This window comes from Manihot esculenta, chromosome 4 (assembly GCF_001659605.2).
Source record: "Manihot esculenta cultivar AM560-2 chromosome 4, M.esculenta_v8, whole genome shotgun sequence".
Classification (NCBI taxonomy): domain Eukaryota; kingdom Viridiplantae; phylum Streptophyta; class Magnoliopsida; order Malpighiales; family Euphorbiaceae; genus Manihot; species Manihot esculenta.
The window spans coordinates 31,977,030-31,988,371 of NC_035164.2; the positions used below are offsets into that span (position 1 = coordinate 31,977,030).

An 11,342-nucleotide genomic window follows, 5' to 3' on the forward strand; every position below is an offset into this window, starting at 1 on the left:
GCCAAGCACAACTAATCCATAGACACAACTTTACTTAACATTACATTATCTTACATGAATTTATAATACATGTCCACTCTAACATACTAAACATAAACATAATCTAAGCTATTACAACATGCATATCTTAACCTTGACTTTGCCCTGCAGCCTCTGGACTCTGACTTAAACCTGCAACACTGGGGTTAGGGGAAAGGGGTGAGCTAAAAAGCCCAGTGAGTAGAAACATAGAAAACAGTTCATTAGTTACATGCTTTCATGAAATGCGTCATAACACAGAGAAATCACATAATCTTGTCCGTCTCGGGGCTTATGCAAAGTTTATTCCCCACGGACCCTGGTTTCTGAGAGTCTGTCTTTTTGCATGCATCTTTCCTCTCAGAGGATGGACATGACATCAAAAATCCCTCTGTCGGTGCCCGGCTCCCCCATAGGAGCTCACAAAGGCCTGTAATATACATGACATGGTGTCTGGTCCACAGAGAGCTCACATGGACTTTCCTATATGTACTCGTCCGGCTCTCAAAGGACTAAGACAAGACTCGTGACAGATATGGGCTATTGAAGTCGCCTCGGTCCACCCTACCTCAGCATCAACATGAAATAATGCAATGCAACATATTCGTGAACTAGTGCAATCAACCTACTATACATAATCATGATGCATGCTCATGCTTTAGGCATTAGATTTTTGTGCATAAAAGATTAAGTTTAGTTCTACTCACCTCCTAGCAGACGCTGACTGACTCTGCAACTGCTAACACTGATGGCCTCCTCGGTCTCTCGGGTCCGATCCTACACAGGTGGACTCGAATGAGGTGCCAAACATACTCTAACAACTCATAAACATACCCCCAAAAAAACCCTCTAAACATCACTTAAACATGCATGGAAAATATCCAAGAAACGGCTGGACAGGGCACTTTCGGCGGCACCTTCGGCGGCCGAAAGTCCCTTCCAGAGACGAAACTCGGGTAAGTTCGGCGGCAGGTTCGGCGGCCGAAACCCCAGGACAGAAACGAAAGTCCCTCCTTCGGGGGCACGTTCGGCAGCCTAAAGACTGCCTCCCATGCAGGTTCGGCGGCCGAAACTCCTTTCGGCGGCCGAACCTGGTCCCCTCTGGACGACAGGTCCGATTCTGCCAAGCCAAAATCCAAACTCAAAACACCCCAAATCCTCACATACTCTCTCCCAATCATGCATACTCACTCCCACAAGCATAAAGGAGCATAAACTAACATAAACTCCTCAACACAAACATCACATAACATACATTGGGTATAAAACCCACATAAAGCCTAACATGCATATCTACCCATACTCAACCATCAAAAACTTCATAAAACTTCATGAAAACACTAGGGAAGCAAGGATCTACACTTACCTCTTGAAGATCAAGGGTGGTGTGACCCCTAACTCGGAGGTGTGGAGAATCCAAGCTCCAAAAGCTCCAAGCTCCCAAAACTCCTTTTAAGCTTTAAATCTTCAAACACAAGGGTAGAAATCATGAAAAACTTGAGAGATGGGTAGAGAAAACACGAAAACGACCAAAGGGAGGCATAAACTCACCTGAGCTCGAGAATGGGGAGAAAACTCACCCATTTCCGATCTGAGGGTCCTTTATAGGTGGCCTGGTCGAAGACCTTCGGCGGCCTAACGTGCCCCCCAATCTCATGCATGTTCGGCGGCCGAACTTGACTTTCGGCGGCCGAACCTTGGCTCGTTTAAACAAGACTTTCGGAGGCCAAAGGCGCTCCCGAAGTCTTTCCATGTTCGGCGGCCGAACTTCACTTTCGGCGGCCGAACCTGGCAAACGCCTCCTTGGTCTTTTCTTTTCAAAACTCCATTCATTTTCATTTAAAACCATGAAATCGTGTGAAAACATTTTTAGAAAACACATTCTACCCTTCTAGAGAGATCCAACACCTTAGATTCCGCCGGAAGGCAGGAATCCCGATGCCGGATTCTAGCCGGGTATTACAGTATCGATGGAATGACGTGTCATGAAATTCTCTGTTCTTTTACACAAGGTATTACGATCTCAATAAGATTTATCATTATCATATTATTACTCTTAAATAACTTCACTTTGACGTTCATTTTTAGTTCAAAATCTATTTTTATTAAGTTTAGATTTAAACTCATGCTCTGAAGATTATAATATTCTTGTATATCTTTTAAAACAATAAGAATAATAATTCTAAATTTCCAACATAAAAACACTAATAAAATAGCAAGACTAATTAATTTTTAAAAAATACACAATATATAATATTATATTTACTTTTTCATTATTGTTAATTTAAATTACATTTGAAAAAAAATCCCAAAATGAAATGTTGATTACCACATTTAACATAAACTATTGAACTTAATTCCTGAAAAAAAAATTTATTTATTATACTAAATATCCATAAATATATGCATTCTTTATTTAGGATTGTGTTGGATTTAAATTTCAGCGAAATAAGCGTAATTAACAAAATGAAATTTTGTATTGATAATCATAATGGTGAAAGATCTTGATCGGATCAAACCAATTCCTTTTTAATATAAACTCGTGATACTATCCTATTTAAATTATAACACTAATCACTATTTTTGAAAAAAAGAATTGGATATTTTATTTTACTAATATGCATTTTTATTATGTATTATAGTTCATTTTAAAAGTTTAAATACGTTATACTTAATCAAGATATAGGTGATTGATTTTTTTAAATAATAATAATAATAAATTTATTGAGATTTAAAAATTATACAAAAATTTTACCTTATAAAAGATAAATAAAAAAAAAAATCTCACATTACTCCACCTCCTATTCCTATTGATAGAGCGATTTTGCTTACTTCCTAATTAAAGCTTACTAGCAGAGTCTTAGATTATACAATCATCAACCAAAAACTTTTGGAAAATGTCAGATCCCATATATTTGATTTTTTAATAGAAACATATAAAATAATTATGCAAAGATTTTTATAGTAAAATGTCTCGATTGAAAAAGGTAAAAGGATCAAACCTGATCTTTTTAAGACTAAAATTGTCAAAGAAATCAAGGAAGATTTATATGAATATTATTTTATTTATTGTTTTAAATTTGAAAAAAGCAAGAAATAAATAGAGATCTTCTAGGATTGTGAGTTTCAAGTGCGAATCCTTGTCAAAATCAATTAGGAAAAGTAATTAAAGTTTGCAATTTATAAATAAAGCAGAACCTCATTCTGATTTAATTTATCCTACCATCTCTTAATACCATCCAACTTAATTTTCCAAGATGAAGTTCGATTATGATCTTTTCATGGAAATTCTAAGCTTTTTGCCCGTTCAGACTCTCCTACGGTTCAGATGTTTGTCAAAAGCATGTTGTTCATGTATTGACAACCCAGAATTCATCAATCTCCATCTAAAGCACACTATCAAAACCGACCTCAATCGTAGCCTTGTTATTCATGGACTTGAGTCAAAGGGTTCCTTCTACGCTATCGACTTAGACTCATCAAGACATATACCTTTGAAGCTTTATATCAGTGAATCTAACCAACGGCATAGAAGTGATCTCCAGTTTCACGGAAACGTTTTTGGTTCTTGCAATGGGTTGCTTGCTATGTATAATGGTGAGAGCATACTCTTGTGGAATCCAGCAACAAGGAAGCACAAAACTTTACCTAAATTTTGGGGTCACTGCTATGGTGATTATGAAATGCTGCATGGATTTGGCTACGATGCTCTTAACGATGATTACAAGTTGATCGTTATGATTGAACACTACATGGAAAACAATGTGCGAGTTATGGTTTACAGTTTGAAAGGTAAGTTATTGACGAGTGTCAAAGATCTCCTTGGTTATACTATTTTTGGCTCATACCATGATACTGAACCCCTTGGTGTTTTTGTTGGTGGATCACTGCATTGGGTGGTTCAGCGCAAAGGAAATATTAGAGATGGAGTGATTCTTGCATTTGATCTTGGGGATGAGAAGTTCTTTGAGCTGCCAAGACCAGCTTGTATGGAAGATGAATATTTTTTCTTTCATGTGCAGGAAATTGGAGGAAGCCTCGCCTTATATAAATCGTGGGCAGTCTGGGTGGATGAGGTATGGATTATGAAAGAATATGGAGTAATGGAGTCTTGGAGTTTTATCAAAAAGTTTGAGTATTTGGCTAGTAAATATCATTGGTTCGAATATTCAGAATATCATCGTCCTACTCCACATGATGTTAGAGCTTTATGTTGTTTAAGAAAAAACACTGGAGATGAAGTCTTATTATTGCTTAATCGGACTGGTAAATATATTTGCTTTTATGATTTCGAGAGGGGAGCTATTCGCAAAGTCGTAATTTTTGGATCTTCACATGGTTATTATTGTACAATCTCAGCAAATATCTGCGTGAGAAGCCTTGTTCCAGTAGAATTTATTTCTGGGATTGCATAGAAAAAGACCCATTAACTTTGGGCTGAAATGCCAGTGGCTGTGCTGTTCTTTGCTGCATTCATGGTCTCTTTAGTTTAATTTTTACGGGTAGCCTACCCATTTACATCCCTACAAGTAAATCTAACTCTAATTTCTGAAAAATTAGATGATTGCATTAAATCGATTTAATTTATTTCTAAATCAATATATGTTATTGTTATATTAATTTAAATTATTCGTATTTTTGATTGGACAAGATTTTAATTTAAAATTCAGAGGATTAAAATACAAATTTTTAGGAGTTTTTTTTTTTTAAATTTTACTTAAATATAGTTGTTAAACCTTAAAATATTTTATGTTTTTGAAATAAAATTACAATTTTGACTCAAAATCTAAACAAGCAATTTCAATTTGATGCAAAGTCAGTTTCAATTCATTAATCAACCAAATCCTTTTTTTTTTTAATTCTAAAATTGTCAAACAAATCCTTTTAAGATTTTATATGAATAATATGATTCTATTAAATTTTTTAATAACTTTTTTTTTATTTCTTTGAATCTGTAATTTTACCAAATATGTAATTTGTTTTACGGTAAATAAGCAAATTAGCACGTTTATGATGGAATTCTTTTGCTCCACTCTTATTTTTTTTAAAATATATTTTAATATATTTTTAGATGAATTTATTTTTTAATTAAAATAAATTTATTATTTTTTATATGTTATGAAAAGTTATTAAAAGATATTTCTTATATATAAAAACAAAAACAAAAATGAATGAATACCGGTAAATCTAGTGAATGGCATGGAAATGATCTCTGACTAAATATATGAGTGTAAATATAATTATTTCTTAATTACTAGTAATAAAATTAATTTTTATTTAAGATTATTTGTATTTAAATTTTAATAGAAAAATAAAATAAAAATATGCATGAAAGTTAGTGGTAATTAAAAACTAAAATTGTCTTGTTTAATAATATCAAAATAAAATTAATTTTTTATATAATTAATTTGATCTTAACTCATTATCAAAAAAGCTAAACTTCCTTTCTATTTATTTATTTATTTATCAATGTGATAAGATGACCGGCAACCTTTATCATAAAACCCTAAAGTATCTGCTCAGAACAAAATTCTCGAGGGTTTATCTTTATCATCTTCCATTAGTCGCCTTATACATTCCAATATTATTTCTCTGATGAAGTTCGATTATGATCTTCTGGTTGAAATTCTATGTCGTCTACCTGTTGAAAGTCTATTACGCTTCAGATGTTTGTCAAAAACATGTTGTTCCTGTATTGACAGTCCAGATTTCATCAAACTCCATCTTAATCGATCCATAAAAACTCGCACAAATCGTAGCCTCGTTATTCATGAAATTTTGCCCAAGGGTTCTACTTATGCGATTGATTTAGACTCATCAGAATCAAATAGACATCCGATGAAGCTTCATCATAAGTTCCACGGAGATGTTTTTGGTTCTTGCAATGGCTTGCTCGCTATATATAATGGTGAAGATCTGACCTTGTGGAATCCAGCAACGAAGAAGCACCGAAATTTACCAAGATTTTGGGATCACTGCCAAAGCGATGATAAAATGCTGCGTGGATTTGGCTACAATGCTGAGAACGATGACTACAAGGTGATCGTAATAACTCAACTCTTTTTCATGTACCATCCGACATTTTGGGTTTATAGTTTGAAAGCAAATTCTTTAACAAGGACTGATGTCCTCATTGATTGTTCTATTATTAATGATAATAGACATGATTCCGTTGGCGTTTTTGCTGGAGGATCAGTGCATTGGGTGGTTAATCGCAGAGGTTACTTTGATAATAAAGTGATACTTGCATTCAATTTGAATAACGAGAGTTTCTGCGAGCTGCCGAAACCTCGTACAAGGAGTACAGATTTAGTCATGTACTTGGGGGAGCTTGGAGGAAGCCTCGCCATAAGTTATCCATGGGATTGTGAGATATGGGTTATGAAAGAATATGGAGTAGAGGAATCTTGGACTAAATTATTTTATGTCTCCCATTTTCGTAATGGAATGTATTATAAAATTTGTGACCCATATCTGAAACCTTTGTGTTATTCGAAAACTGAAACTGGCCATGAAGCCTTGTTGGTTGTTCAAGATAGTGAATATTTTCTCTTGTGTGATTTAGAGAAGGAAGGTACTAAGAAACTTGCAATTTTTGGATCTTTACAGCATAAGAGGTGTAATAGAATCTCAGCTAATATTTGTGTGAGAAGCCTTGTTCCAATCAATTTTGATTTTTGAGATTGCTGGGTCTTCTTCTGAGGGTTAAGAGACATGAGAGAAATTAATAGAGGAGTTTTTTTTTGTCTAATGGATTCAGGATTCTTGTTTTTAGTCATAGAAGGATCCATTTTCACAACTTCAACAGTTTTAAGAATTGCAGAGACATTTATCCCTTTATAATTATAATGTGATGGTCTTGATTTTGCTTTAAAAATAGCTATATGAGCTGGTGCTTTCTTTATTGGGTAATGATTAATCATATTTTTCTCTGCATTTTTCTTTTTATGCGTGGTTTTATTCCGGTTCAATTTTTGGTGAGAATCAGAAAACGTTAATTTAATTTTTTTTAATTAAAATCAGAATTTCATTTTTCTTCTACAGTACTTGTTTTGCTTTCAATTTTTGTTTTGATTTTATTTATTTCCATTTTTAGTGTAAAATTATAGTATATATATTCTTGTTTACTTTTTTGGAAAATATATAAAAAAAAATGAAATTTCAATATTAAAAAGTTAATAATTATAAAAAAATTATTAAGATAAAACTATATTATATAAATATAAGAAAATTTATTACGAGAACATTCCAATGGTTTCACACAAATAACTATTTCCTTCGCTGGTCCACTAGTTCTGCATAGTTTGTCTGATCCAAAATGACTCTATACCAATTAAAACAGTCCGACCCAAAGTGATCCAATAACTTTTAGATTAACTTTGCACTTGATTCAAAGTGATTAACCAAAATTATTTAATAGTTTCATTCTAACTTTACATACAATTATATATATGCAGAATTACCCTATTTCGTCGATCTGATTGAATTCCAAACAGCTTTACACTTGCATTCGATTTTGGAAGGAGAAGCTCTACGGGCTGCCGAAACCTCATACGAAGAGTGACCCTTTCGCATGTTTGGGGGAAATTGGAGGCAGCCTCGCTATAAGCTTTTGCTTGTGCATAAACGTGTTTGTAGATGTATGGATTATGAAGGAATACTGAATAATGGATTCTTGGACTAAACTATTTCGGATAGACGACGGTAGGCATCGTGCTACCGATCTGAAGCCTTTATGTTATTCAAAAACTTGTGGTGAAGTCTTACTGTGAGGAATTTTTTGTCTCATATGATTTGGAGCAGAAAAGTGCTAAGAGGTGTGTAATTTTCACATCTCCAGAGCGTAAGAGTATTCATAGTGGTATTCTAATAAAATCTCAGCATACATTTGTATGAGAAGCCTTGTTCCTGTCAATTTTAATTTTGAGATTGTTGAGTCTTCTTTAGAGATTCAAAGCAAGAAGCACAAGAGAACGTGACAGAAAAGAAAGAAGATGAAAGCAATTTGTCAATTGCATCAATTTTCATTTGGAAAGTGAAGCATTTTTCATCACTACAAGAATTGAATTGATCACTAACAGATTTCGCCAACGGATTGAAGTCTGTTAGTACCACTAACGGATTCACCAACGGATTGAAATCCGTTAGTGATACTAATGGTTAACTCTAATGGAATATTGTAACCGTATTGTCCATTAACGGATGGTTTCATCCGTCAGAAGTCCGTTAGTGAAATATTAACGAAACTTCTGCGTTTCCGATTATATAAGTTTAGCAGCATCACTTTTGCAAACATTTATTTTTATGATTTGCTTGGAATAAACTTAAATATATATTAGTGTTTTCGTGGATGTAGTAGCCGACTGTCATATGGATCCAAGAAATTTTCAAAATCCGATTTAAGTTTAATTTTAAAATTAAAAAATTTTAATTTATTCATTTCAATTTGATTTTTTTAAAAAAAATTCAAAATCAATCGATATATTTAAATAGTTCCATTTTAAATCATGTCCCATGTTTAGCATAATGGTGAAGGAGCTTTTTAGATAATAGTTGATCATGGGTTCAAGACTATATAAGTTTAGGGTTTTTTTTTTTTTCACTTTTTAATTTTATCCATTCGCTATTAATTTTTTTAGTATATATTATTTTAAAAAAAATTAATTTAAAAAAAAAATCAAATTTCAGTTTAGTTAATTTGATTTAATTTTTAATTGAATTCATTGTTGTACCGCACTTATTTCTTGAATTTATATAAGCTCTTTTATTTTTTGAGTTCATATAAACTTAGTGTAGATAATAAGTATTTTCTTTTCTTATGTCTTATTTATAAAGTTTTTAATCATAATAATAGAAGTTTTTTTAAATTTTAAAAATTTTAAAATTGTGTTTTGATGAGTGTATTTTTTAAAATAAGATTTTTTTAAAGTTTTCTTTAAAAACTTCCAAAAAATTTCAATTTCAAACTATTAAATATGTGGATCGTATATCTCTTGGAAATCTATAAAAACCTTAAAAAGAAACTATTCTAATTCCTTTTAAGAATTTTTTTAGAAAAAATTATTAAAACAGAAATTTTCAATTGATTCTAAATAATTTCACTTTTAGTTTTATTTTTAATTCAAATTCAGTTTAGATTTGACTTCATGCTCTCAAAATTATAATATTCATGTATTTCTTTTAAAACAATAAGATTCTAAATTTCTAACATAAAAATAATAAAATTATAATATGTTATATTATTACTTACTTTTTAATTATATAATATTTAAAATAAAAATTCAATTACTGATATAGATATAGATAGAAGTATAGAAAATTATATGAAAATTCAATAAGAAATAATTTTCTAATAAATTAATTAGAAACGATTTTTAAAAAGTTCACATGGAGTCCTACTTTTCCATACTGTATTGAAGTTAATAATAAAATAAAAGTAATTTTTTAATTACTTTGTCTTGATTGTATTTTATTTTTTTATTTTATTCTTTTAAAGTAAAAAAATGTGATTTATTTATAATTAATTTCATCTAATATCTCCAAAGAGGGAAAATATAATTATATATCCTAATTTACTTATACAAATAATATTAGCTTAAGCATAATTAAAATTAATTTATAAAGTTTGAATTTTTTTTGTTAAAAATATAAGTATTACTTTTTCATGTGATAAAAAAAAATCAAAATAAAGTAATTATATAAGTCGCGTCTTAGGTTGAGAAACCCTAATTTCAATTCCAAAGCAATCGGTTTACTTGATTTTCCATCTTTAGCTGCTCTTCATCCTTCTAAATTCCAGCCATAATTTCTCTAATGAAGTTCCATTACGATCTTCTCATCCAAATTCTATGCCTTCTACCTGTTGAGTCTCTTCTTCGCTTCAGATGCTTGTCAAAAATATGTTGTTCCTGTATTGACAGCCCATACTTCATCAACCTCCATCTTAATCAATCCATCAAAACCAGCACCAATCGTAGCCTCATTATTGATGATATCTACCCAGAGGGGTCTATCTACTCTGTGGACTTAGACTCATCAGAATCAGATCGATCCCCTGTGGAGCTCCATCGTCCCTACAAGCCTTTCGTGACTACTGTTGAGAGTTTTCTTGATTATACTACACGCAGGCGGATTGTTAGGCCTCGCAAGTTTTCCTCAGATGTATTTGGCTCCTGCAATGGCTTGCTTGCTATGTATAATGGTAGTGGCATCACCTTGTGGAATCCATCAACGAAGAAGCACCAGAATATTCCTAAATTTTGGAGTGATATTGAGTACAATGCTTGTGATAATTTATTGGTGGGGTTTGGCTATGATTCAATTAAAAATGACTACAAGGTGATCGAGATGCATCAACGTAGTGGCCTACACCACAACCAAAAACATGAGATCAAAGCTATAGTTTATAGTTTGAAAGGTAATTGTTCAACAAGGATTGAGGACCTAAATGATTATTATATTCCTTACAATAGCCACTCAACGGGTGTTCCTGTTGGTGGGTCATTGCATTGGGTGGTTAGTGGCCAAGAAGAATGGTTCAACTTCGATAACAGTATACTTGCATTTGATCTTGTGAATGACAAGTTCTACGAGCTGCCAAAACCTCATACGAAGAGTGAACCTTTCGCTTGTTTGGGGGAACTTGGAGGCAACCTCGCTATAAGCTATTCGTCCAACACACGCTTGTTTATAGAGGTATGGGTTATGAAGGAATACGGAGTAATGGATTCTTGGACTAAATTGTTTCAGATCGACGGTAAGGAGCAATCAGGACTGGCTGATTGCTATGCAGCCTATGTGCAGCCTTTATGTTATTCAAAAACTGGTGGTGAAGTCTTAGTGAGTTATCAGTATGATGAATACTTTGTCTCATATGATTTGGAGAAGAAAAGGGCTAAGGGAGTTGCAATGTTTCGATCTCCAGAGCGTGACAGTACTCATAGATGTATTCCTAATAAAATCTCAGCAAATATTTGTATCAGAAGCCTTGTTCCTGCCAATTTTAATTCTGGGAATGCTGAGTTTTCTTCAGATATTATTCAATGCAAGAAGCGCAAGAGAACATCAACTGAAGTTTCGTAAGTGAAACGTTAATTCTTCAGCATTTTATGGACTCTGGGTTGTTGATTTTAGGTTTAGCAGGATTAATTTATGTTTACATTTTTCTTTTTAATATTTTTAAAAAGTTTAAGTATTTTTAGAGATATTTGTGTTAAGTTATGATTTGTTTTGCAATAAAATTAAATAGTTATTAGTATTTTCAGAAAGTGTGAAAATTAATAATAGATTGTAATCATATATTTTAATAAATTGGGGAAATAATT

The 11,342-nt window shown here is 32.4% G+C and overlaps 2 protein-coding genes across 2 annotated transcripts; both read left to right on the top strand.

Annotated features, from left to right (window-relative positions):
- The first annotated feature begins 3,275 nt into the window (after positions 1-3,275).
- LOC110612667 (F-box/kelch-repeat protein At3g06240) lies at positions 3,276-4,433 on the top strand. Its single transcript, XM_021753445.1, has one exon. It carries the CDS (start codon positions 3,276-3,278, stop codon positions 4,431-4,433), a length of 1,158 nt encoding a protein of 385 aa, XP_021609137.1.
- Positions 4,434-5,613: 1,180 nt separating this feature from the next.
- Positions 5,614-6,699, top strand: LOC110612668 (F-box protein CPR1). The gene has a single exon (XM_021753446.1). It carries the CDS (start codon positions 5,614-5,616, stop codon positions 6,697-6,699), a length of 1,086 nt encoding a protein of 361 aa, XP_021609138.1.
- Positions 6,700-11,342: the final 4,643 nt, after the last annotated feature.

Excerpts from the sequence above, each read along its gene's own strand:
- LOC110612667 (XM_021753445.1), top strand. The coding sequence starts at position 3,276 with ATGAAGTTCGATTATGATCTTTTCATGGAAATTCTAAGCTTTTTGCCC.
- LOC110612668 (XM_021753446.1), top strand. The coding sequence starts at position 5,614 with ATGAAGTTCGATTATGATCTTCTGGTTGAAATTCTATGTCGTCTACCT.